Here is a 27,749-nt window from a genome sequence, read left to right on the forward strand (position 1 = left end):
GGTGTGGTCTACACCGCTGGTTCCCCTTCCCAAATGTGGCCGTGTGTTGGAGCCATCTGGCGAGCCTCAGACAATTCTGAGGCTCAGGTCTCCACCCTAGAAGACTGCGCGGAGCCCGGGCCTCGGAAGTGTCAGTCGGGCCCCAGGTGACTGCATCTGCAAACCCTGTGCGAGTCACGGGTGGACCAGGTGGTGCCGGGGCGGACGCAGTGCGCGTGGCGCACCACTGGGTGGCACTGCCCACTCGGCCGGCGCTCGGGAGCGGCGGCGGCGGCTGCCGGGTGCGCACCTGCCCCGCCTCCGCCAGGCGGGCCTCGGGGCATGCAGCGGGCCGGGGGCGGGGCTCCGAGGCCCCGGCGCGGTGACAGGCGCCCGGGCGAGTCCGCCCGCCCGATGCTGCCGGCGGACGCTGACCCTCCGGAGCCCGTGCGCGGCGGGGCGCACGAGCTCGCGCTCTTCCGGACTCCCGAGCCCGGCGCCGAGGTAGGGGACCGGGTGTGGAGGAGGGCGAGGGAGGCACGGCGGGGGATTCTGGCCCTGAGCCCGGCTGGGCACCCGCAGCATCCCCTCGCGGCGCGGGGCTGGGGGCCGGGGTCGCCTCCCTCTGGAGCGGTGGCTGCCGGGGCGACCCAGAGACGAGCGGCGGGTCGCGTCTGGTTCCTGCTGCAGCCGACCCCGGGGCCGAGGCCGGGGCGCCGGGTCGAGCGCGGTCGGGGCTGCTGCCCTTTGCCAGGCCGGCCCTGCGGGCGCCGAGACCCGGCCTGGTCCAGATGCCCGGAGCGGCGCGCAAAGCCCGGAGGCCGCGGTGCGCCACGGTTGCTAGGAGGAAAATCCCGCGTCGCCCTGCACTTTCTATTTTAAACGCTTAAGTAAAAAGTACATCTAAAACTAGACTCCTTCCTTCCGGCTGGAAGCAGGCTGTCGACGGCGCCGAGAGCTAGTTACCCAAGTCCACCGCAGCTATGCGGGGCCAGAAGGCGAGCCCTGCTCTTCAACCTCAGCAGCAGCGCGGAGATCAAGTGAAGGAGCGTCTCCCCGCGCCGGTTCCAGGTCGCGCAGAAGACCAGCACTCACAGTTTGGTGTGTTTCGTTCCAGACGCTTAAAAGTGCCCTTAAAAATGTCGGTGTTTATACATCTCTGTCTATATTAGATACTAGATGAAATGATACTTACTGTTCCGCAACTTGCTCTCGTTTACTTAAAATAGCATAGAAAGACCAGCGTGGTGGCGCCTGTAATCTCGCAGGAGGCTGAGGCGGGAGGATCTCAAGTTCAAGGCTAGCCTCAGCAACTTCCTTAAGCAACTTAGACCCTCAAAATTTAAAAAGAATTCTTTTTTTTTTCAAAGGGCTAAGGATGTAGGTCAATGACACAGCACCCAACGTTCAATCCCGAGTACCAAAAAGAAAGACAAAAGAAAAGGAATGGAAAAACCGGCAGTGGCTGGTGAGGATATAAGGTAAGGGGATGCTTTTCCTAGTGAAGAAAGTGGTCTGGAATTAGCAGAAATGGACGCAGAACTTTGTGAAGGTACTGGAACCACAGGATCCTATACATTAAGCCGGCGAATTTCGGGGTATGTGACTTGTACCTCAGTTTAAGAGGTAGCATGCCAAAACAAAAGCAAAACAAAACAAAAACCCAAAAAATGAGAGAGAGACAGAGAGAAGAAGAAGAAGAAAATTAAAAGAAGTAGCATGCAATTCAGATGCAGTGGTTCATGCCTGAAATCCCAGCAACTTGGGATAGCGCTAGGCCAGGAGGGTTACAGATTGTAGCCTGGCCTCACCAGCTTTGCAAGACCCTGTCTCAAAATAAAATAAAAAGGACCAGGGATGTAACTCGGTGGTAAAGTGCGCCTGGGGTAAGTGAATGTATCCTTAAGAACTGTCCACTAGCAATAAAATTCCAGCTACAAATGTGAGACATCTTTTTAATTTAAAGCGTCCAAGAACCACACACATGAAATAGGTGACATCATTTCACCATATGAAAATAACAGTGTATCCAAAATAACATAGATCCAAAATACTTCAACATATACTCGGTATTTTCAAAATAATGAAATTTCACATCCTTTTCTTTTGACCAAGTTTTGGAAATCAGGGTTTTTAAAGCACATCTCTGGCCCAGTCACATTTTAAATGCTCAGTCGTCCCTGGGGGTGGGTGGCTTCCGTATTGGGGAATCTACTCTACATCATTCCTTGACTTAGCATCCACGCTGATATAAGCATTGCTTCTCTTACCTGAGCATCTACTATGCACCAGCAGTGTGCTGCTCTGCTTGTGGGTCACGCCCTTGCGGGGGGCAGTGATCCAGTGGCTGGGAAGTCATTGTGTAGATTTTTTTTTTATTATTGTGTAGATTTTATAGCTCAGCGACTGAAGCTTTCACAGGGCATGTGGCTATTTGTGATGTATGAACCTGTTCGGGGCTGCTGCCCTTTGCCAGACTAGACCTTGGAGGAGACCCAGTCCCTAGTGGCATCTTAGTCTGGCTGCCCAGGAACCCAGGGAGAGGTGCTGGGTTGTCTGCAGTCTCCTCCTGCTTTGTGGATCCTAAGGTATTTCTGGTCCTCTCACTTGCTCTGTGTGGTGGGGTCCTAGTGCCCGGCGGCCACACCCCAGCTTCGTTCCGCTGCACATGGGCAGTCTCCTGAAGGAGCCATGTTAGCTGTTTTCTCACTCCGGGCTCCTTTAACTTGGAAACGGCTGTTCTCCTGCTCATTTGTGAGGGTCACAATGAAGAACTCCAACTCCCTGCAGCTTAACATGCTTGCCGGAGTTTATTTACCAAAAGAAACAGACACCAAGCCAGAGCACACCATGGGCACGCTCTCCGCGGAGCTCGTTCATTAGCTGGTCCCTGAGCCAGAGCTCTTTCCAGGTGGCAAATGAGCCAGAGAAGGGAAGTCTGCTTTGGGAACGGGCCTAAGCAGCAGGTCGCCTCCTGCAACCCTTCCCCGGGGTCACTGCTGACTCTGAAGCTGAGCTGGCTCCTCAGTCCAGCCAGTACCAGCCCCACGATGTCCCCGCTTCCTCGATGAGCTGGGGCCTGCACTGCTCTGTGCCAGGGCCCGCGTGGAGCTGGAGACAACAGAGCTGCGAGAGGCAGGCCCTGGCCTCCCGGCTGTCAGACAGCGAGCCAGGCACAGATAAAACCCATTCCTCATAGTGAGTGCCCTGCGGAGGCACCTGGCTGGAGGGTGTCTCTGTGTCTGCGGGTTGGGCTGGGGAGGGCCAATCCGAGAAAGCTGGACCTGAGCGGTAGCATGGGGGAAAGTGCGGGCAGGAGCCCAGCGGTCCAGGAGGGTGAGGAGCAGGTCAGTTGCTGCCTGCAGTCAGGGAGGGCTTCCCTGGGGCAGTGTCATTTTAGGTGAGCCCTGAAGCAGGAACAGGAGTAGCCAGCCCCAGGAGAAAATGTCACAGGCGAGGGAGCCAACTGAAGAGCCTGTAGCTGTGTGGGAGGAAGCAGGCGTCCTTGGGGTGGAGTGAAGCCCCGGGTGTGGGTGGCTAGTGGGGCAGCAGAAGCTGCACCTGTCCTCGGGCCTCAGCTTGTTCATCGCTGTGACCGAAAGGCCTGGCAAGAACAACTAGAGGAGAAGCCTAATTGGTGCTCACGATTTCAGAGCTTCAGACCACGGTTGGCTGTCTCCGGGACCCTGGGCTGGAAGTGAGGCAGGACGTGGTGGTGGAGGGCGCAGAGGAGGTCACCCCAGTCAGGAAGTGAAGGAGCTGCCCACTAGGGACAAAATGCAAACCCAAAGGCACCCCCGGGGCCTTTCTCCACCCACAGTCACAGTTAACCTGGGTCAGGGGATTGATACTCGGATCACGTGGGCCTCTGGGCCACACCTGGGGCCTCAGCAGCTTGGCACCGCCTGTCCCAGGCTGGAGGAAGGCAGGTGGCAGGCAAGCTGCTGTCCCCATCCCTCTTCTTCTCTCTTCCCTCTCACATCCTCTGCGGGGGAGGTTTCTGGAGGTCCCCAGAGGCTACTGCCTGATGGGAGGAGAGAGATCTGTCTGACTGTGGGTCCCCTGTGCTCTGGGAGGGAAGAGAGCTGGGCCCCGCAAGGCTGAGACCGAAGTCCCAGGCGCGAGAAGCCCAGGACCCAGGTGTCCAGTGGTTCTTGGGCTGGACGAGCCAGGACGCCCGGCAGAGGGCCTCAGGGCTGGAGGAAGCCCACACCCTCCTCGGCTCTTTGCTCACGAGCGGGAGGAAGACTCGTGAAGACCCTAGAGTGAGCGCGGACTGGGAACTGAAGACTCAGGCAAAAGTCAGCACTTTGGTCTGAAAGCTTTGGTCCCATTTATGTGTTTTTTTTTTTTTTTTTTTTTAATGTGGGTTTTTTAAGTGGAGAATTTTCTTGGGGGAAAATGTGTTTCTCATTTATTTAGTTGTTGTTGTTTTATGAGACAGTCTTTGCCATAGTCCCCACTGGTCCCTACCGCTCCCTCATTAAAGCTGCTGTCAGTCACCATTGACCCTTGTGCTGGAACTTGGGGTTTTTCTGTAGTCACGATAGGAGGAAAGGGAAATGCTTGCCTTTTAAACTGTGTATCTGCCAAAGTCAAGAAAGCACAGATTAGCCGAAACTGGTCTTGATGTCAAGAGAAACGTGGGAGAGGCTGTTCCTTTGTGGAGTCTGATAATATCCGCTGGTCTGTCCTGCGGACACCACATGCCAGGGGGAACCCTCCCATGGGTGCACCTGTCACCTGCTATCCCTTTTGCATTCAAGTTTCCGATCCTATTTTGGAAGTCTGTGGGTGGACCCTGGGCACGGTCTGTCTCAGAGATGTGGTTCTGTATGAATTCATGCCTCAAATTTTTGGGAAAACCTGCTGCGTTCTGGGTTCTGGGCAAGCCAGTGGCACACTTTGGTGCCTGCCCTCGAGGACTGGCATGGAGTCTGGGAGACGAGCAGATAATCGAGAGGGAAGGGAAGATGGTTGGCGTGCTGTAACGTGGTCCACGTCTGCAGGTTCAGCCAGCTGTGGATCAAAAATGTTGGGGAAAATGTACAAAAGAAATATGATAATAAAAACAATGCAGAGCATGTGGCCGCCTGGTAGCACGCCTGTCAGCACACTGGAGACCTGGGCTCTGTCCCCAGCACTGCAGAACAAAACAGCACAACAAACAACCAGCAGCTAGTCACATAGAACTGAATTGGTATTTGGGCAACGGAAGTCATTAGAGAGGATCCACAGTATACAGGAGGATTTTCTTAAACAGTACTAGGGATTGAACTCAGTCCCTTCACACGTGCTAGGCAGGTACTTTGCCACTGAGCTGCATCCCCAGCCCTTTTTTAAAAAATTATATTGTGAGACAGTGTTTTGCTGGTTCCCTGGGCTGGTCTTGAACTTGAGATCCTCCTGCCTCAGCCTCCCGGGAGCTGGGATGAGAGGCCTGGGCCAGGGCGTGTCTGCTGGAGGATGGACAGAGGTTCTTTGCACCCTTTCATCCTCAGATCTTGGTATCTGAGTGGGTCCTGGGACGAGTTCCCTCACAGATGCTGGTGGAGGGCTGCCGCCAACGGTGACAGATGCCTGAGGGCGGTGGTAGAGGCCTAGTGCTGGGAGGGCCCAAGGCAAAGCTGGCACTCCTGTGCACAGCTGGGGCAGCAGTAGGAACCCGGAGGGTTGAGTGCTGGGCCTCGAGTGGGGCCAAGCCGGGGCCTAGCCAGGCTGGGGCCTCGGGAAGGAGTGTGGGTTCTGCTCTTGGGTCATGGGTCGACCCCTGGGCTGGGTGCACTGGGGTCAGATCAAGACTTTCGGCTGCAGGACCAGAAGGCCGAGTGGCTGCCAGGAGCCAGAGAGGGCTGCTGAACACAGCCAGGTACGTCAAGACAGTGCCGGCCAGGCCCCTGACTCAGAGCCTTCTGGGGCCGGAGAAGTCAAGGCCACAAGTACTGGAGAGGGTCCAGTCCTTGGAAGGAAGTTCCCAGCTGTATACCCTGGGGTCTACATGACCGGGACGGAGCTGTCCTAGTGCCCTGACGGGCCCTAGCCCGGGTGGCCGACCCGCAGCCCCGAGGGAGAAGCTTTAAAAAGAATCAGCTTCCCAAAGGTCAGAAACAACCCTGTGCCGTGAGCAGCTGGTCCCCAGGCAGATGCTCCGGGCTGGACACCTTGCGGCCAGAGGTCTCTGCCCACCTGGCGCGTGCCCCTGCCTCCATCTTCTGTAACCCCACGGAAGACGAGGAGAGCAAGTTCGATGCATCTGTAACAGGAGATGCCGGCAGCCGACCTCAAGGTCCAGGGCACTGGGTTAGGGTGGGCCTCCTAAGCTTTGTGAGCATCCTAAGCTTTGGGGCCACTCCAGGGCCCCGCACTGGCTTTCGCTGTGACTGGTGTGGGTGCGCTGGGCAGTGGGATCTGAAAACCTCCCCAGGAGGGCATTAGCCTGGCCACGACCCAGGCTGCTTGTCTGGGACAGCACTGTGGCTGCTGCAGGGAGCCCACGTGTTCAGATGCCCCAAAGGGCCTGGCCTGGGGACCTGGACTTCTCCGTGTCTGCCAGGTGATTCTGGCTGTCATCCTGGCTCAGGCTGCCTGCCTGCTCTGCCTGGACCTGACGGGTCACAGGCCTGTATTGGTGGCAGTAGGACCAGAGCCAGTGTCTAGGATGCCCAGCCTCAGGACCCACTGACGTGCTTGCCCTGGGTCCTCGGTGCCCTGTGGAGATGGGTTGGAGAAGGTCTTTCATCGGTTAGCACCCTGGAGGGCCGAGGCAGGAGGACACAGCTGAGGCCTGCGGGGACACTCTGCGCCTCAGTCTCCTTGGACATGTGGTGATGGGGGGGGGGGTAGGTCATCCACAGGAGCCGTCAGGGACCGGGCCCCAAAAATGGGAGTGTGTCATGGTGACTTGGCCATCACTCTGGGAGTGACAGTCACGGCGACTTGGCCATCACTCTGGGAGTGACAGGCACAGTGACATGGCCATCACTCTGGGAGTGACAGTCACGGTCACTTGGCCATCACTCTGGGAGTGACAGTCACGGTCACTTGGCCATCACTCTGGGAGTGTGTCATGGTGACTTGGCCATCACTCTGGAAGTGACAGTCACGGTGACTTGGCCATCACTGTGGGAGTGACAGTCACGGTGACTTGGCCATCACTCAGAGAGTGTGTCATGGTGACCTGGCCATCACTCTGCGAGTGTGTCATGGTGACTTGGCCATCACTCTGGGAGTGACAGTCTTGGTGACTTGGCCATCACTGTGGCAGTGTGTCATGGTGACTTGGCCATCACTCTGGGAGTGTGACACGGTGACCTGGTCATCACTCTGGTAGAGTGTAACTGGCTTGGCCATCATTCTGGGACTGACAGCACGGTGGCTGGCCATCACTCTGGGAGTGTGTCACAGATACTTGGTCATCACTCTGGGAGTGACAGTCATGGTGACTTGGCCATCACTCTGGGAGTGTGTCTCGGTGACTTGGCCATCACTCTGGGTGACAGTCGTGGTGGCCTGGCCATCACTCTGGGAGTGTGTCATGGTTACTTGGCCATCACTTTTAGAGTGACAGTAACAGTGACTTGGTCATCATTCCGTGATTGTGACACAGTGACTTGGACATCACTCTAGAGTGACAGTCATGGTACTTGGCCTTCACTTGTGGAGTGTGTCACGGTGACTTGTCCATCACTCTGGTAGTGTGTCACGGTGACTTGGCCATCACTCTGGGAGTGATAGTCACGATGACATGGCCCTCACTCTGGGAGTGACAGTCACGGTTACTTGGCCATCACTCAGGTAGTGTTTCATGGTGACTTAGCCATTACTCTGGGAGTGTGTCTCGGTGACTTGGACATCAATCTGGGAGTGTGTGAAGTTTACATGGTCAGCACTGTGGGAGTGACAGTCATGGGGACTTGGCCATCACCCTGGGAATGTGTCATGGTGACTTGGTCATCATTGTGGGAGTGTGACAATGTGACTTAGTCATCACTATGGGAGTGACAGTCATGGTGAGTTGGCCATCACCCTGGGAGTGACAGTCATGATGACGGCCATCACTCTGCAAGTGACAGTCACGGTGTCTTGGCCATCACTCTGGGATTGAAAGTCATGGTGACTTGGCCATCACTCTGGGAGTGTGTCTTGGTGTCTTGGCCATCACTCTGGGAGTGTTTCAGGGTGACATGGTCATCACTGTGGGAGTGACAGCCACGGTGACTTGCCCATCACTCTGGGAGTGTGTCACTTTGACTTGGTCATCACTCTGCGAGTGACAGTCACGGTGTCTTGGCCATCACTCTGGGAGTGACAGTCACGATGACGGCCACTACTCTGGGAGTGACAGTCATGGTGACTTGGCCATCACTCTGGTAGTGACAGTCACGGTGACTTGGTCATCACTCTGGGAGTTACAGTCACGGTGACTTGGCCATCACTCTGGGAGTGTGACACTGTTTCTTGGTCATCACTGTGGCCATGTATCACTGTGGCTTGGCCATCACTCTGGGAGTGACAGTCACGGTGGCTTGGCCATCACTCTGGGAGAGACAGTCACGGTGGCTTGGCTATCACTCTGGGTGTGTGTCACAGTGACTTGGCCATAACTCTGGGAGTGACAGTCATGGTAACATGGCCATCACTTCTGGAGTGTGTCATGGTGACTTGCCCATCACTTTCAGAGTGACAGTCACTGTGCCTTGGCCATCACTCTGGGACAGACAGTCACGCTGACCTGGCCTTCACTCTTGCCATGTGTGACGGTGACTTGGCCATCACTCTGGGAGTGTGTCTCGGTGACTTGGCCATCACTCTGGGATTGACAGTCATGGTGACGTGGCCTTCACTCTGGATTGACAGTCATGGTGGCTTGTCCATCACTCTGGGAGTGTGTCACAGTGACTTGTCCATCACTGTGGGAGTGACTGTCATGGTGACATGGCCATCACTTCTGGAGTGTTTCACGGTGACTTGGTCATCACTCTGGGAGTGTTCTTGGTGACTTGGCCATCACTGCGGAAGTGTGTCATGGTGACTTGGTCATCACTCTGGGAGTGTGACACGGTGACCTGGTCATCACTCTGGTAGAGTGTAACTGGCTTGGCCATCATTCTGGGACTGACAGTCATGGTGGATGTCCATCACTCTGGGAGTGTGTCACGGCACTTGGCCATCACTCTGGGAGTGTGACACGGTGAAGTTGTCATTACTCTGGGAGTCTGACAAGGTGACTTGGCCTTCACTCATGGAGTGTGTCACGGTGACTGGGTCATCACTCTGGGAGTTACAGTCACGGTGACATGGCCATTACTCTGGGAGTGTGTCACTGTGACTTGACTTGGTCATCGCTCTGGCAGTGTGTCACTGTGGCTTGGCCATCACTCTGGGATTGACAGTCAAGGTAATATGGTCATCACTCTGGTGTGACAGTCACGGTGGCCTGGCCATCTCTCTGGGAGTGTGTCACAGTGACTTGGCCATCACTCTGGGACTGTGTCACGGTGACTTGGTCATCGCGGTGGGAGTGACAGACACGGTGACTTGGCCATCACTCTGGGACTGTGTCACTTTGACTTGGTCATCACTCTGTGAGTGACAGTCACGGTGTCTTGGCCATCACTCTGGGAGTGACAGTCACAGTGATTTGGCCATCACTCTGGGAGTGTGTCATGGTGACTTGGCCATCACTCTGGGAGTGACAGTCACGATGACATGGCCATCACTCTGGGAATGACAGTCACAGTGACTTGGCCGTCACTCAGGGAGTGTGTCATTGTGACCTAGCCATCATTCTGGGAGTGTGTCTCGGTGACTTGGCGATCAATCTGGGAGTTTGTCAGGGTGACATGGCCATCACTCTGGGAGTGACAGTCACGGTGACTTGGCCATCATTCTAAGAGTGTGTCACGGTGGCTTGGCCATCACTCTGGGAGTGACAGCCACGGTGACGTGGCCTTCACTCTGGGAGTGACACTCACGGTGACGTGGCCTTCACTCTGGAGTGACGGTCACGGTGGCTTGGCCATCACTCTGGGTGTGTGTCACAGTGACTTGGCCATAACTCTGGGAGTGACAGTCATGGTGACATGGCCATCACTTCTGGAGTGTGTCACAGTGACTTGCCCATCACTTTCAGAGTGACAGTCCCTGTGGCTTGGCCATCACTCTGGGAGAGACAGTCACGCTGACTTGGCCTTCACTCTTGCCATGTGTGATGGTGACTTGGTCATCACTCTGGGAGTGACAGTCATGGTGACTTGGCCATCACTCTGGTAGTGTGTCACCGTGACTTGGCCATCACTCTGGTAGTGTGTCACCGTGACTTGGCCATCACTCTGGGAGTGACAGTCACGGTGACTTGGCCATCACTCTGGTAGTGACAGTCACGGTGACTTTCCATCACTCTGGGAGTGTCAGGGTGACTTGGCCGTCACTCTGGTAGTGTGTCACCGTGACTTGGCTATTGCACTGTTGTGTGTTGAGCTGTCCCAGGTGCAGGTGCTGTGTCAGGCGCTGGGCACGAGAGGTCTTGTGGGGAGGGTGACGTGGTCTCGCCGGTGGCCTAGGAGGCCCGCTGCCTGTGGAAGCAGCTGTCCAGCCCCCTCTGCGCTGGAGTTCAGGGGTCTTCCCTCACCAGGATGCCCTTTTGCAGGCCCAGGTGTTGGTGTCCACTCGGCGCTGTGAGCATCGGCCGCTGCAAACCTTCATCGCTGCCCTCGTGGCCTGGGGGCCTAGGGCCCTGGAGCTAGGCGCCAGGCCTGAGCGCATTCCTGGCTGTCGCTGTGGGTCTGGGATCGATCCCAGGGCCTGTGCTTACAAGGCAAGCGCTCTACTGACCGAGCCATCTCCCCAGCCCCACTTTGTGTTTCTTTAAAAGTAAGTTGGAATTTTTTTTTAAACAATAGGCTTTGTTTTAAATTTTGAAAAGTACACGTGTGTAACAATCCAAAAGTCGGTGATGTCCACAGAGGCTGCACCCTGTTCCTCAGGTCCCCTTGCGGGCAGGTGCTCGGGCACTTCCACCCCACCCCGTCTGCTGCCCACTGCTGCACTTCCTGCACTGTGTCTTTCTCACTGTGGCTCAGAGATCTTTCCAGAAGGTGCCCAGGGCACTGTCCGATTTTGGTTTTCTCCAGTGCTGGGAACGGACTCAGGGCCTTCCCCATGCCGGCACACTCCGCCCCTGGGCTGCATCCGCAGTCCTCTGCCTGATGTTTAGGACACTGGACGGATTTGGCTCTCTGACTCACAGGGTAGGTGACCGTTTTTCACTGATGGCCATTTAGGGTTCTGGGGAGCCTTTGCTGGTCCGTGGTGCGCATCTCCTGGCCCCACCATTGGCATTGGTGCACATTGGGGTAGACCCGGAGGAGAAGGCCGTCTCGGGGCGTGGGCGTTTTATATTTTAATTTTTTTTATTTAAAATTTTTTTAATTTTTAGAGACTGCATTTTGATTCAGTGTACACAAAGGGGTTTCAACTTCTAATTTCTATGGTTGTGCACAACGTAGATTCACACTAATTCATGTAATCCTACATCATACATATACATGGGCAATACTACCTGTCTCAGTCTACTAGCTTCCCTTCCCCCACCCCGTCCCACCCCATTTTCCTCTACACCATCCAATGTTCCTCCATTCTTCTCTTCCTCCATCACCCGCCCCTCATTATATATTGTCATGTACTTATCAGAGAAAACATTTGGCCTTTGGTTTTTTGGGCTTGGTATGATATTTTCCAAATGCAACCATTTACCAGCAAATGCCGTAAGTTTATTCTTCTTTATGGCTGAATAATATTCCATTGTGTATATATACCACAGTTTTTTAATCCTTTCATTATTTGAAGGGCATCTAGGTTGGTTCCACAATCTGGCTATTGTGAATTGAGCTGCTATGAACATTGATGTGGCTGTGTCACTGTAGTATGATGATTTGAAGTCCTTTGGGTATAAACCAAGGAGTGGGAAGCTTGGGCATTTTAGACAAGTCGAGGTCGGGATGAGTGTGGAAGAGCAGCCAGTCCTCTCTGACACCTACACCTCGAGGTGAGGGTCCCTGGCTCCAGGACGGGCGCCTCTTCCTTGGGGAGGGGCCTATCATCCACCCTGCCAGGCCCGCCCTGGGTCGCAGTTCACACCCAGGCCTTCAGAGGCACTTCTGTGCCCCCCAGGCCCGGACCTTTCCGCCTGGGCCCAGGGAAGGGCTGCTTCTCTGCCGGGGCTGAGTGACCCTGAGGTTTCTATGACAACTTTCACGCAAGTTTGAATAGCATCACCAAGCTCTGATCTGCACGCAGGATTCACTCATTTAAAGTGCACAGTTCGATGGCCCTGGCGTATTCTCGGCCACTAGCCATCTGTCACCGCTGGCCTCGGGACATGTCCTCACCCTCAGGGAAACCCCGCAGCGCTCAGCTCCCCCGCGGGGGCCCGCCCAGCTCCTCCTGTCTCCTGGACTTGCCTCTTGTGCACGTTTCACACTTGTGTTCTAAAGACACAGCGTGGCCACAGGTTTGAGGGCCATATTCAGCCCCCCGACAGGCTGGCTTGACCATCACGGGTTTTTAAAAATTATCAGGTTAGTTTTAGAAGCCTGCCAATTGGGAGCATTTGCATAAATGTTGGGGCCACTGTTCATCCTGAACAGGTGGGTCTGGCATGTCCTGCTTGGCACTAGCTGGAGCCAGTGGTGGCCGCCTCTTTCGATGGGACAAGGGTGATGGGACAAGGGTGATGGGACAAGGGGTCTCTGGTGTGCCCGAGTGCCCTCCCCTCCCCGTCACCCCTGCCCCAGAGGCTGAGCGTCAGCTGAGGGGTATCTTTTGCTTATGCTGCTGTTTCTCTTAAGAGAGAGAAAAGGACGGTCTGTCTGTCCAAGGTGGGAAACGAGAGCAGCCACTTGCAGACACACCCTTAAGCTGGTCGTCACCTACGCGCTTCTGTGTCCATGTGGGTTTGGAGACCCCGGCTGGGTCCAGGTTACAGACACGGACATGGGCTCGAGGCTTGCGGGAATGGCCAGCAGCCCTGGGAAATGGCTGGTTGACCCCCTTCATGTCCATCCTAAGCCCCAGGGGGTCAGAACAGTGCCCCCCCTTTCAAATGGGGAAACTGAGGTACGGAGATGGTCAAAGATGGAGTACAGACCACACAGCACAGAACGTGAGGTTAGGATGAGCGGTCAGGGCTGCGGTCCTCAGGCTGTGGCTCCTTGGGGTGCACGTCCTCCTCCTCCCTGCTGGGCCTTCTCTCCTCCCTGCCTCCTCTCTCCTTTCTTTCCTGTGAAGAATACTCATAGAGGGCTGGTTGGGGCTCAGTGGTAGGGCGCTTGCCTGGCATGTGTGAGGTGCTGGGTTCGAGTCTCAGCACCACATATAAATAAATAAAAATGAGGGTCCACTGACAACAAAAAACATATATATATATAAAAGAATATTCACAGAGCCTGTATCAGTCACCAACTGGGGGAACAGACAGCCTCAGGCCTGTACGGCTTAGCATCACCCGTGACTTGGAGGTGCCAGGGCTCTTGGCCGCAGCCCGCTGAGCTGTCTGCTGCTCTGGATCCACTGTGGCCTGGCCTTCGGTCTGGCAGCTGGTGCTGGCTGGCCATGTGTGTCTCAGCCTCCATGTGGCCTCTCAACCTCCAGGGCCTCTCACCAGGGCCTCTGCAGCAAGTTTGCCTGGGCTACTTCCTGGGCTGCTGGTGTCCAAGAGGGTGAATCAGGCTCAAGGCCGAGACCCAGGCTATGGCCCAGGTGTGACACAGCATCTGTCTTGGTCCGTTTTGTGCGCTATGACAGATGGCACAGGGTCACTCATAACTAGCACAAGTTTGTTTGGCTCACGGCTCTGGAGGCTGGGAAGTCTAAGGTCGAGGCTCGTGTCTGGTGAGGGTCTTCCCGCTGCATCATAACATGGCGGGAGGCATCGTGTGGCTGAGGGCTCACGGAGGGGAGCACGGGACTCAGCTCAGTTCGCTGTCATAGCGAACCCACCCTGGAGGTCACGAACCCACTCCCAGGACAGTGACATGACCCCTGCCTGAGGGCAGTCTTCCTGAGCTCATCACCTCTTAGGCGCCCGCCTCTCAACCCGGCTGTGGGGGTTTGGCCTCCAGCCCTCCAGCCTTCAAACACAGCAGTGGGCTCTACCACGTGCTGTTGGTCAGAGCAAGTTGCAGGCCAGCCCAGCCTCAGCGGGGAGGAAGGGATTCCACCTCCTCATAGGCACAGTGGCCAAGGACAGGTGGCCGGCAAGGGACTGGGGCCCATCTTCAGAAATGCCAGCTCTCCTGTGGGCCAGTCCCTCTTCCAGGGCCTGGAGCAGAAAAGTAAGATACCACACCCGCCACGTGGAGAGCTTTCATCTGGTGGTGGAACAGCCAGCATCTCACTAAATTGGCCAGGCCAGCCTGGAACTCGGGATCCTCCTGCCTCAGCCTCCTGAGCTGCTGGGATTCCAGGGGTGACCACTGTGACTTGCAAAATCCACTGTTTTAAAGTGCAGAGTTGCGTGGCGTTCAGTCTGTTCACTGTGTTCTACAAATGCTTCCACGACTGACTCCAGAAGGTCTCCATCGCCGCAGAAAGGAAACCCCACAACACTTAGCAGTGATCCCTGCCGTCCCTGATCCCCTGAAAGCCACGGCACTAAGCTACCCTGGCCCGCTGCTCTGGCTGTTCCAGGTAAATGGAATCTGTAGCATGTGACCTGCTGCGTCTGGCTTCTGTCGCTCGCATACCTTCTCAGGAACCACCCTGTCACAGCCCCTGAAGACTTCATCCCTTTCCATCAGAGGGAAGGTTATCAATCTGTCACGGACATTTTACCACCTTGCCTCGGCCCGTCCGCCAGCTTGGGACATCAGGTTACTTCCACGTCTTTGCTATTCTGAGTAGTATGTGCGAGTTTTTGCAAAAGCATGTGTTTCCAATTCTTTCTGGCATGACGCTTGGTCGGAGGGCAACTCCCCGCGTTCCTGGCGAGGAACCGCCAGACGAGTTTCCAAAGCAACCGCACAGCTGTACCTACCCACCCGCGCGCTGCGGATGGTTCCCACCGCTCGGTTCCCCTGTGACCCTGTCTCCGTCTCTGTGGTCGGAGCCATCCTGGTGGATGCAGAGTGGTCCTGTGGAGGGTGCTGAGCAGAGGATCCCTCAGCGGAGGAGACCAAAGGGGAGCGAGACAGGAAGTGGGGAACCAGCAAGCAGGCTACTGCAATAGTCCCAGTTGTGGCAGGGTGGCAGTGGGCAAGGAGATTTAGCAGGACCAGCCCTCTTCAGCCTTTGGCTTGCCCAGCTAGGAAGCTGGGATGAGCGTTTTCGGAGAACGGGGTGTGGAAGAGTGAAGCCTTGACTGACCCACGTTAAAAATGCCCGGGAGGGCTGGGGTTGTGGCTCAGTGGCAGAGGGCTTGCCTGGCAAGCACAAGACCCCGGTTCTGTCCCCAGCCCTGCAAAACAAAAGCCCGCTCGCAGGTCCCCACTGTAATGCCCCGTGTCACTTAGAGCAAGCCTCTTTGCTCCTTCCGCTTGAACTGAAGCAGTTGGCGCCCAGGGAGTCACAGAGAACAGCAGGAACATTCGTTTAGCTTTCAGGCTGGTTAAAAAGCCTCATAGGCTGCAGCCGGCGGGACTCATTTCTGAGGCAATTTAGGGGATTATCTTGAGAGAAAATCGTCCCATGAGTGATTTGTGAGCCTGCTGGGGTGGCCAATCCAGCTCCTTCCTGTCGGCTGGGAATGTTTTGGGCTGGTTTCTCCTGAAGTCAGCCAGACAGTCGCAAAACGCCTTTGCTCCTTCCTGCTCTTGGGCACCGCCCTGGGCCCCAGGAGGTGAAGTTGGGGAGAGCAGCTACAGCCAGGCAGCAGTGAAGGGGACACATCCCTCTCCCCAGAGCATCCTGGGGCGACAGACGTTAGCTCTGGTTTGGCATGGGGGGGACACACCTGTAATCCCAGCTACCCAGGAGGCTGAGGCAGGAGGATCTCAAGTTTGAAGCCAGCCTCAGCAACTTAGTGAGGCCTGTCAAAAAATAAAAAGGACTGGGGATGTGGCTCGGTGGTGGAGCACTTGCTTAGCATGTGTGGGGCCCTGGGTTCCACCCCAGTATTGCAAAAGACAAAAACAAAAACATACAAAATGCCCCCCACCCAACAAAACCGTTAGCTCTAGCATATATTGCTCAGAATCAAATTCTGGCTTCAGTATTTATTAGCTGTGTGACCCTGAGCAAGAGTCAAGGGAGGGCCTCTGGACCAGCTGACCTCCCTCACAGACCTTTGTGTGTCAGCATCCGCTGATGACTCAGTCACATTTACCATGCCAGGTTGACCTCCTGACGGCCGAGCCAAGTGGGTACGATGGTTCCTGTCACGGGTGAGCCAGCCAAGATGCACACGCGAATCCGCTGGGTTAGGGTCCCAGGTTAACTGAAGAGCAGACAGGATTTGAACCCAGGACAGACTTGAACCTGCCATGTCTCCTCCTCTGTCCTCCCCGCTCCCCTCCCCTCCCCTCCCTTCTCTCTGCAGTGCTGGTGATGGATTCCGGGGCCTTGCACGTGCTCGACGCCCACTTTTTCACTGAGCTACCCTGGCCCCTGTGCCTGATCCTATCTGAACTGGCTGTGGGGGGTGGGGGCTCTGGTGCATCTTGGGAAGGAGGCCTCCTTCAGCAGCCGCTGGGCCTCTGTGGCCCCCACGAGTCTGCCGGCCAGGGTCCGGGTTGTGTGCACCCCACTCAGGGGCTCAGCAGCCGCTCTGCCCCTCGCATCTCCTGCTTCCCTTGGATGGAAGGAGCGGCCGGGCTCCCCTGCTCTGGGCCGCCTCTTTCGCCTCGGTGATGACGTGACATCACTGACCACGACTTTGTTTCTGGGGCCAGGGGACCTTCTTCGTGCCTCCAGCCTTCCCCCTGCCACGGCCCCTTCTCCTGTCAGGCCGCCCTGTTGCAGCCCAGAAATAGTCCCAGCTGTGAGACGCAGCTCCAGGGTTTAAAACTGCAGCTTGGTACTATTTATACCCGGCCGGAAGGAGCTTTTTTGTGCAGCGAGTGGCTTATTCTGTTGTAGCCAGGCTCACGCTGGAGGCCGTGCGGACCTCTGTGGGGACCAGGGGTGGCAGGGAGTCTCCAGGTGTGGGGTGGCCCCCGCCTGCCCAGCAGCCCCTGGTCACCGTCTCCGGCAGGGCCTGCGGTCAGCGGAGGAGGGGTCCGTGTCCCGGGTGGACCTTCTTCCACTGGAGCAGCAGCGGCCTGAACCGCTTTCATAGGTCAGGAAAGCAGCGCGCCCGGGGGTGAAGTCCAGGCTGGCCTTGCGCAGGTGGGGCAGGCCGTCCTGAGCAGGGCTTTTCTCTGCTCCTGTTTGGTTTGGCTCGTGGGGTGTTAAAGATTTTTTTCTGAACCTATGCCAACTATTTAAAAATTGGGACATTTCCTATAATATTAGAATTTCTGTCTCCTCTTGGCAAATGGAAAGATCTGGTCCCCCGGAGACCTGGGCCAGCACCTCTCGGACAGCCACGAACCCAGTGTGTTCTGTTCTCTCCTCCTTCCCTCCAACCCTCCCTCCCTCCCTCCCTCCCTTCCCCTCTCCCTCCCTCCCTCCTTCCCTCCCTCCCTCTCCCTCCCTCTCCCCCTCCCCCTCCCTCTCAGTACTGGCTCTGGCACGGAGCCTGGTGCATGATAACCTGCACTCTACTTCTGAGCCACTCCCTCAGCACTGCAGTGTCCTGGGACCAGAGGGCTGTTGAGCCTTGGACACTCCAGATGCTTAAGACCTTCAGTTCCCTGTCGGAGCCGCTCACAGGGCTAAGCAAGCATGGTTAACAGGTTGCAGATAACCCCCAGGACGCCCAGTTAGATATGAATTTCCAATGAATAATAGCAACCTTCTAGTGTAAGTCCACCCCAACTACAACCAGATGGGCACGTTTGAGACCTTCCCTGTTGAGCTGTGATCATTTTCGTGAATGGTTCTGAAGAACTTCACCTGCTATGTCTCTGTGCTGCCAGGGGCACACCAAGGTGCTCCTAAGAGCAGGCTTTGAGATGGTGGACTCCAACCCGCCCGAGACTCCTGGGCCCGCCTCTTGTTAGCTGTGTGACCTTGGGCAGGTTACCTCACCTCTCTGAGCCTTGGTTTCCTCATCTGTACAACAGGAAGGATAAGGATGGCTTTGTTAATCCTGCTGGTATTGCATCTTGTCTCTACTGAGAGGTGCAGCGCGGAGGTGGCCCTCTGCGGACGGAGTGGAGATTGCCCTCAGTTCACTGCTACTTGAAACAAGCTTGCCAAGGTCTTGAGAAGGGGAAGGGGTCTAGAAGGAACCGGGCATATAATCCGGAGACTCAGTTTGCTTTACAAAAAGAAAAAAAAAGTGAAGGTGCCCGTCTCCCTGGAAACCACTGCTGATCTGCAGGACCTTCTCTCTGCAGGCGAGGGAGGTGGAGGCCGCCATCGAGGGGATGTTGCTGGTGCTGGAGGAGTTCTGCAGCCTGGCCGCGGGGGTGAGTGCAGCCTGGGGGCAGGGGCTTCCTGGGGGGCCATTGGTGGTGGGTGAGGGACCGCAGGTGGGCAGCGGCAGCAGGGCCAGGCAGCCTCACCCTCTCCCAGCCCAGGTGCCTCCTGGGCAGCCATCTTGCTCTCCTTCCCCAGACGGGCTCCCTGGCGGAGGAGGCGAGCGGGCCACAAGGTGGCGCTCTCGGGCACCACGCGGGAGCCTTCCGCGGGGCTGCCGACTATATTTAACTTCGGCCGCTCTGAGCAGCTCGCTGCAAACATGGAGCCGGCCAGGAAATGGCTGCGGGCCTGGAGGCCGGGGAGGAGCCTCTGGCAGGGCCGCAGCCGGGCGGGGTTGGCCTGGAGCTCCCTTCCACATCCGTTCCTTCTCCCAGCTTTGCCCCCTGCCCTGGAGTGTTGGCTCAAATCCCCTGGATGGGTGGGGAAGGAGGTGGAGAATCCCCAGGCCCAGGGAACAGGTCCACGTTCTCTAGGTCACGTCCACCAGCCAGGTGTGGAGCCCTGAGGAACAGCGATAGACTTTTCTAGAAGATTACAAGCTCATTAAAGGCAGCCCAGGAACCCCGGTTGGAGGCTTCTGCCTGCAGGCCCACAGCGCCTCCATCTTGTGCCCAGGCCCTGCTTCTCCCCAGGGTGGATGAGGCCTGCCAGGCTGGGTCTGGCCAGTGGACTTATGACCCGTGAAGCTCAGGGTCCCCTGAGAGGCGTTTGGGAAGACCCAGGGGCGACAGTGACAGCGGCCCCAGAGGGCTGTGCGTGCGAAGGGCACCCCAGTGCCCACCCGGCCAGCCCCTGGGGACACTGTGGGGCGAGATGGAAACCTTCCGGAGGCCCTGTGTTCACTCTGGAGGGCCAGCTTCTCCTTCCCAGGTGGGTCCACGTGGCAGCAAGATAACCAGGTGGGCTTTCTACAGCCTGAATGAGCCTTCCTTCTCCACCTGGCTCCGGGCCCCTTCTCCTGACCAGGCCGCGTGACGAGCCGGAGGATGCGGTCAGATCCGTCCCTTTGGTGCCAGAGCCACCGTGAGCGGTGACAGAAAGGTGATCCAGGCAGAGGGAGGAATCCCAGAGCAGAGGTGTCCAGCCCCCCTGGGGACCTGGGGAGGCTTTCCAGAAAAGTGGGCCATGGATTTGAGGCCTGAAGGAAGAACAGGAAGTTCATCCGATGGGGAGGCAGAGTGTTTGGGTGCAGGGACCAGCCTGGGAGGAGCAGGGGGCCGGGAGGTGGCGGGTGCTGCCTGGAGGAGGCAACCTTGCAGAGAGGCAGGTCAGAAGGTGCTGTGGACTGAGGCCCAAGGACATCTGCCTCCTCAAGGCCCTGCCCATCCCCAAGTCTCCTTGAAAGGAGAGCCAGTGGCCCTGGGAGGACAGCCGGGCAGGATTCCACATGGACGCGCGACAGAGGCCACACTACCCAGAACTCTGAGCGCCCCCAGGGGCCCCGAGGCTGCAGGCAGCACCGGGGAGTGTCCCCAGCTGCGAGCAGACTCGAATGCCGAGGTCTTGCGCAGGTGACTTCTGGCCCAGAACTGCCTCCAGATATGTTGATGCTGCTGGGAAAAAAAAAAATGGAATCAGCTGCTGATATTTTTAGAATTTCATGCCAAAAAGTCTGGCTTTATGGTTTCCCTTGGAGAAGTGGAGATCTGGTCCCCCTGAGTGCTTGTCCCCACTTGGTAAGCATTTGCCCCCGTGGGTGGCAAGTGTGACCCCCCAACCTGTCAGCCTGCTGCTCCCTGGGGGGCCTTGCCTGGGGGCCACCCTGAGCTTATGTGTTTGGTGATAGAATATAATTCTCTGTGCTTTGAACCCAACTGAGAGCAGGACGCTAAAGCCCGACGCAGGGGGTCCCCATTCCAGGAAGTGGAAGGGAGCGTGTCCCCTGTGGCTACCTCGCCAGTAGTGACAGACACGCCCAGCCCGTTTGTTGATGCACGATGCTTCTGCAGCCCCGTGTTCTGTGCTGATGCCAGTGTCTTCTCAGCCCTGGCCATCCAGGCCTGGCCTCCCGGTGCACTTGCCCCTGTGTCAGGAGGCCCCCTACTGCGGAGGGGCACTGGTTACCAGCCTGAGGGTGGGGCCTCCTCTCTCTTAGAACTGCCCTCAGATCCAAGGTAGGGATGAGTGGGGCCTGCAGGGAGCAGGTGACGCCATGCTGTGGACCGCTCAGAGTCCCCAACTCGGCTCAGCCTTCAGAAACACTGATGGACTTAGAGTCCCCAGAGAGGCCTGTCTTGCACTGTGTGGCCCAGGGAGAAGCCTCTTCCTTGCTGTGAAGACCAGGCTCCCAGAGGCCAAAGCCCAGCTTCCTGATGCGTCAGTCTGTCCACCAGCCTGTCCTTGGTCCCCGTCTGTGACTGAAATTCATCACTCTGTCCGGGGACCCGTTTTGACCTCGACGTAACGCCCTCTGGTGGTACGTGAAGCCTGCGTCTCCCCGCTGCGGGCACCAGGCGCCTCCCAGCCTTTTACCTCCTGAACCTCGTTTTCTCCTCTGTAAATGGAGATGACGGTTCCCACGATTAAAACCTGGAACTTAGCGTAGGAAATAACAGCAGCTCTATTGAGTGGGCTCTGCAGGCACAGAGGGGACCGCTCATTGGAGCCATGTGGCACTGGCTGGGGAGGCCCACGTTGGCTCCGTCACTCAGGTCCGTGTCTGAGACCTGGGCTGGGTGCCAGTGCGCTGGGGACGTGGGTGTGACTCCTCCACGCCACCTTCCACGAGGCTGCTTGGGCTTCCTCACTGCATGGCTGTCAGGTTCATGAGGCCTGGATATGGAAACCAACCAGGGTCCCTTCGGTCATTCTTTACTGGTCAAAACAACCACAGAGCCCACCAAGGACCAAGGGGGAAGGGTGTGGCCATCCCAAACTACTCTGCCCCGCATTGGAGTAGGTGAGACAGAGGCGTGTGCTTGATTTATGTCACTAGAATGGCTGAAATTTTAAAACCACCAAGAGAGCACGTGTTCGCAAGGATGAAGCGAAACTGAAGCTCACATGTTGCTGGAGGAAATGCAAACCAGTACAGCTGCTTTGGAGAAGTGTCTCATCAAGTTAAATGTGCTACTCTATACCCCGGTCTTCCTAATCTGAGGCCATTACAAAATACAAATGAAAACCAGTGTCCACACAAAGGCTCAGACACCAATGTTCGTAGCAGCCGTGTTCAAAAGACCACAGACTGGGCCAGCCCCCATGACTGTCAGCAAGGTAGTGGGTGAATAAATGGTTTATTGAAATACTACCGAGCAATAAAAAAGATGGACTCCTGTACATAGTGACAGGGTTTCACAAGTCTCACAGGCACGACGCTGAGAGGAAGAAGCCAGATACAAGAGGCCTCTGTGCAGTCCATTCATAGGGAGTTCGGAAAGGCAGTGTCGTCGACAGGGGCCAATGGTAGATGGTGTTTAGCTTTGGGAGGGAGGTGGTGGCTGCCAGGAGGCAGGAGGGGACTTCCCGGAAGATGGGCATTCCGCACCTCGCTCTGGCTGTAATTATGCAGATGCAGACACACGTTCAGATCCCTCAGGTCGTGCACATAAGACCGGCACTTCATGTCAATCAACCATTTCTGAGCAGCGTCGGCCACGTATGCGAGGACCAATCGATGGAAGCTGCTGATCGTCATCGTTACCAAAGCACCAGAGGCCACGCGGTGGTGATGTTATCTGGCGGCTGGATCTGAAGGGCCTTCCAGCCGGGCCCAGGGCAACTCGTCCAGGCCCTCGAAGCCCCAGGCGCCAGACCCACCTTCTGCCTGTGGCGGGCTGCGCGCACACACAGCAGAAAACGTCCTGTTGGCCCAGAAGTTGCATCTGGCATCTGCATGGGGTCCTGGGCCTGTGGCTCTCCTTCCTGGGGGTGCTGAAATGTCCTGGACAGCTGCCGCTCTGTGATGACCTCAGCACCCGCTGCCGGGCTGCGGGCTCCTGGGAGGCCGGGGGACTCCGGGCTGATAGACCTCTGGGTGTTTGTCCTGGCAGAGACCCAACAAGCACCGGTTCCTCCTTGTCGTCTCTGCTCTTTTCAGCGTGCAGCCCGAGGCCTGCAGACTCAGACGCCTGCCGCGTGACGCCTGAGGTGGGTTGGGTGTGAACAAAGAAATGTGTCACTTTCTTCTGACTCTCTTCTAAGAAGAAAAGTGCCCCTGCAGCCACAGACTAGGAGACTCTAGGGAGCGGTGGGGTCTGTGGTTAACCAAAGGGGACGGCTGTCCCTCAGCTCTAGCTGCATCATGGCCATGTGGGAGGGGACACTGGCCGGCTCTGTGTGGCCAGCTCCTCTGATTTTTCACAAGAAGCCAGAAATGAGGGCTTCTAAGAGAAATAGCCTGAGTTTGAGATCTGGGCATTTCATTTGGTTGTGCTTTTGGTGCTGTTTTTAGGCATGATCAGGCAGACGTGGCAGGGGCCCCATGGGAGTCCCGTGCAGACCCACGAGGGGGCGCGCTCGGGGACCACCCTAAGCTGGAATCCCACATCTCCCCCTTTCTAGCTCGTGACTTTGGGGAGCTCATTGGTTCTCTGGGTCTGTTTTGTCTCCCACGGAATCAGGCTGGGGCTGGACCAGTGCGGGGTCAGAGGCCTGTCCGCACGTGGTAACAGCTTGCAGGGGCTGCCTGTGGGTTCCACGCCTGCTCGGCTGGGCCTACATTAAGTGACCCTGACATTGCCTGCCCTCTCCCCAGCCGGTGTGGGAACGCTATGGACGTTTTGGGGCTCTCCCAGCCCCCGGGAGGCCCCCACTCTAGGAAACTGCAGTTCCTTGTTGCCTACAGCTTCAGCTCGGGAGAGGCTGCTTCAAAGGGCTTCCTGCTCAGCCCAGCAGCCCCTCTGCTCCTCGGGGTCCTTCAGGTTCCCAGGAAGGTGGAGGCGGGTGGTTCTGGAGTCTCCTGTCCCCGACCTTCCTTCACTCAGACCAGTTTCCCTCTCACCACCCCGTCTGTTTCTTTAGAATTAACAGAGAGAAGGTCCTTGCCGTTGTTCCCCGTGGTCCAGCCTTGTGGTCCGCGGAGCCGATTATCCGCTCTGCTGCGTGACAGATGTCTCTGGGGCCGAGCCTGGGTGGGGATGGGCGTCTCCAGCATTTCAGCCTCAGGGAAGAAAGTGGGGCTCCTGAGGGCTTTTCCCTGTGGGGTCCTGCAGGTAGGGTGGGGACTGTGTTCACGGAGCCCAGGCTGCCTGGCTGGTGGCACCAAGGCTGACGCAGACCTGGCCACCCGGACTTTTGATGTGCTCTGTGGCCTGCCTTGGCACAGCTTCAGAAGTCCACGTTCTCCAGACAGCTCAGAGCGGCTGCCCGCCAGGGCGCACTGGTGGGCCGGGGGCTACATGGGGTGCTACCTCTGCTGGTTCCCGCCGTCTCCTCCTTCCTGCCCCAGGTCCAGTCTCGGGCGCCCTGGGGCTCAATGGCGTGTCTCCTGGGTCTCTCTGGCTGAGGCAGTTTTGGTCTCTCTCTTGCTTTTCCAGAGAGTTCTGCCACGTGGTGGTCAGTGTCTGGTAGCTGGTCCCTCCATTTGGGTTCCTCATGGCCGGACTGGAGTCTTGGCTCATGGGAAGAGGCCCACCAGGGGGACACCTTCTCCTCACTCTGCGGGGCTCACGATGCCCCAGGGCATCTCTGTTGATGTGACGTCCGCTGCCCGTGCAGGGGGGTGTTTGCAGGTTCCTCTGCTGGAACCTGCTGTGTCCTCATGCTGTTCATGATGCATCTCACGCTCGGGCGTGCCCTGGTCCTCGGTGTCCTCGGGGACGGGCTCCAGGGCTGTCTTTGGACACTAAAGTGCCAGGAGGCTCACATCCCTGATATAAACCGGCTCAGCACTAGCAGGTGGCCTGTCCCCACCCTCCCTCCGCCTTTTTTTTAAATGCAGTGCTGGGATGGAACCCTCGGCCTCAGGCGTGCAAAGCAAGCTCTACTGCTGAGACCCGCCCGCCTCCGGTTTACTCCAGACCATCCCAAGGTGACCGTGATGCCGGATGCAGTGCAAGGCCACGTCACTTGTTGTGACAAGTGCCAACATCTGTACGCGCGGGCACAGGCCCAGATCTTCTTAATATTTCTGACCTGGTTGGTACGCTCCTGTGGCCGCGTCCTTGGCTTTGGGCTATGACCCGTCAGCATGGTTTCATTTGTCACTAGGGCGTTCCTGCCTGGCTGTTGCTCTCTCAAGCTGGCTCCTGAGCCCCTTGGTGTGTCCCCAGCCTGTGTCCCCTGCCTCTAGTGCTGAGGTCCTCCTGGCTCATCTGACACGTTCCCCAAGCCAGCCTTGGGATCACCCACTTCTCTGCTTGAATCTTAAGGCCGTAGATTTAACACCAGAACCTTGGGGCCGGGCGGGGTGCCCCTGAGGGCCACGCTCAAGCCCGGCGGTCTGTTCACCACGGGGTTCTCGTGGGAGAGGCTCCTGAGCACCTCCTTTTACAGATGAGGAAACCAAGGCGCGGGGAGGCCAGGGACTGGCCTGGGGTCCTGGTGAGGGGTGGGTAGGTGCTGAGGCCAGACACACGCCACTGCCCAGGGCTGACCTTCAACCTTGTGGAATCGGCATGAGACCGGTGTCCCTGAGTGCTGGGCTTGGAGCCGGGTGCCCTGGGAGATGGCGGGGCCACCCCCAGAGCTAAATTCAGACATCGTCCTGAACCCTGAGTCCAGCTTCTACTGAGTCGGCTGGAGTTCCTCTGACCGTGGACCCCAGCCCTTGGCTCCAGGGCTGCTGAGGAACCGTCCCAGACACACCGAGCAGGCTGCCAGGGGTGTGGGGACCGGCATTTGGCAGCCCTCCACCAGGGATCCCAGTGGCCCAGCTTTGGAGGGCAGTAGGTGCACTGCCCCATTCCCTTTTCAGGTCCCTGCAGGCTGAAGAAATTGAAGATGAAATAAGATGGTACAAGAAAGAACCCAGCCCAGCACCATGTATAGGAAGCACCTGGATCCGCCAGCACCGTGGCCCCCATAATGTTATTAATGAATATTAACGACAGCTATCAACCTGCAAGTATTAATTCCATCACAAGGAAAGCTGGACTCGCCCCTGCTTTGATTTAGAGAAGATTTTGATTCTTTCCGTTTGCTCTAGATCAGTGGTTTGCAAAATGAAGATATTTAGTCTGGGCTCATGTGGCTGGTGTTCGGGGGAAGATGGTTCATTTTCAATTCAGTAAATAATACCTGGGTGAGTGTGGGTCCCTGGAGGGATAGGTCGGTCCCCATGGGGACTCCACGTTGTTCCTGGGCCCGTCCTCAGGCGGGATGCTGCCTGACACCTCGGCCAACTGCGAGGTCTGTGCAGACCCCTGTGAGGTCCGTCACGGGCAGAGGGCCTCACCAGCTGCCTCCTTTTAGATCAGGAGCGACACTTCACAGATCTTGGAGGAGAACATCCCAGTCCTGAAGGGCAAAGTGACAGAAATGCGTGGCATCTACGCCAAAGTGGACCGGCTGGAGGTACGTCCAGGACGAGGAGGCTCCCCGTGACCACGGGCTCCGTCTGACCTTGAGGGTGTCAGCGTGGGCCTGGTGGGGGGCTGGGGTGAAGGGAGGGGGCTGTGGTATTTTTAAAATACTGTGGTATTTTTTTTAAATGACCAAAGTCTGTTTCCAACATTTAAAAACTGAGCTGCTTTATATCAAAATCTGAAATTTGAAGTTTCTTTTGAAAATTCAGAAGCATTGACAAACTTGGGCCCACATTTCTTTAAGTACTTTAATCTGTTTATTTTTCAAAATATAAATAACTCAGGTGTGCACATGGCCAGTACAGTTGGGTGGATTTTCACCTGTGCCAACCCCATGTGAAGCACGTAAAGGTGACCCGGATGAGACAGAACGTCTGCAGGCCTGGCTGCGCCCCCCCCCCCCGTCTCTCTCTCTGTCTCTCTCTCTCTGTCTCTCTCTCTCTGTCTCTCTGTGTCTCTCTCTGTGTCTCTGTCTCTCTGTCTCTCTCTGTGTCTCTGTCTCTCTGTCTCTCTCTGTCTCTGTCTCTCTCTCTCTGTCTCTCTCTGTCTCTCTGTCTCTATCTCTCTCTCTGTCTCTCTCTCTGTCTCTCTGTCTCTCCCTCTCTCCCTCTCTGTCTCTCTCTGTCTCTGTCTCTCTGTCTCTCTCTCTGTCTCTCTCTATCTCTCTGTCTCTCTCTCTCTGTCTCTCTGTCTCTCTGTCTCTCTCTCTGCACACTGGGTACCACTAAGCTATATCCGCAATCCTTTTTGTTTATTTTTTGGTTTTGAGGCAGAATCTCCCTAAGTTGTTGATAGTCCCACCAAGTGGCTGAGGCTGGCCTCAAACTTGTGACCCCTGCCTCAGCCTCCAGGTCATGAGAGTCACAGGCTGCATCTTGAATAGGTGCCCCCCTGCCACAGTCCCCACCATGCCCAGTTGCCCAACCCCCTCACTCATTGCCCCACCTCATCCTTGGCTGGGTACCAGCTCTGAGACTTGGCATCTCGTTTCCCTCCTGCTCTTGCCAGGCTGGTTCCCTCCCTGTCCCTGTCCCCCAGAGGAGGGGCTCAAGCCCTGGGAGCTGAGCCCAGCCCCTGGAGACGCCACTGGTTACGTGACACCGGAGGCTGACCTCTCATCCACCTGGGGTCCTCGGCTTGGGTCCCTGGCCACTTGCTCAGTGGAAGACCAGGGGGCTGGGCTGGCAGTGGTAGGTGGTCACCTGGCTGGAGGGGCGGGGCCCTGGGAGCTGCGGAGGATCCAGCAGGGCCGTCAGTACTGACTTAGCAGAGAATCAACATTCCTGTCAGCAGGGAACGGCGAGGGACGTGATTAGAAGGCCGCCCGTGGATTAGCCGATGCATTGGAATTTCATTCCACGCGTTGACAGAGGTGGGGGCGTGCGAAGCTCTGCTCAGCCCCCGCCCGGCGGCTGGCTTGGGAGCTACTTCTTTCCTTGGCGTTCCGTGTGCCGACACGGAGGCCTACCCTCTGCCTGCAGACGGCTGTCACAGCACAGTGGAGGGACAGGAGCGTCCTGCACTGGAGGCAGGAGCCCAAGTGCCCGGCTGAGAGGAGGGCGCGGGGTCTGGCTCCTTCCAGGGGTCCATGGAGAGCCTGTTCCCCACCTCCTCGCTCTTCCTGCCTCTCCCACTCTGACGCCCCCCTCAGCGAGGACCCCCGTGGTGATGTTGGGCCCCGGGGTGGTTCAGGGAGATCCTCCAGGCCAAAAGCCTTCGCTCGCTCACACCTGCCAGGTCTGTTTGGCCAGCAGGGTGGCACATTTGGGGACCAGGACAGAA

At 57.1% G+C, this 27,749-nt stretch overlaps 1 protein-coding gene across 4 annotated transcripts in view; it reads left to right on the top strand.

Annotated features, from left to right (window-relative positions):
- The first annotated feature begins 258 nt into the window (after positions 1–258).
- BCAS4 (breast carcinoma amplified sequence 4) overlaps positions 259–27,749 on the top strand; it is a 54,188-nt gene continuing 26,697 nt past the window's right edge. For 2 of the 4 annotated variants that reach the window (XM_079126979.1, XM_079126977.1), the window contains exons 1-3: positions 259–483; positions 18,417–18,488; positions 25,855–25,956. In XM_079126979.1, coding sequence (XP_078983105.1) covers positions 322–483; positions 18,417–18,488; positions 25,855–25,956 — 336 coding nt within the window. In that variant the 5' untranslated portion in view covers positions 259–321. Of the gene's footprint in view, positions 484–917; positions 1,081–18,416; positions 18,489–25,588; positions 25,685–25,854; positions 25,957–27,749 lie in introns of all 4 variants that reach the window. The other 2 variants (XM_079126978.1, XM_079126980.1) reach the window with 2 other exon arrangements.

Source organism: Sciurus vulgaris (assembly GCF_902686455.1).
Source record: "Sciurus vulgaris genome assembly, chromosome: 2".
NCBI lineage: Eukaryota > Metazoa > Chordata > Mammalia > Rodentia > Sciuridae > Sciurus > Sciurus vulgaris.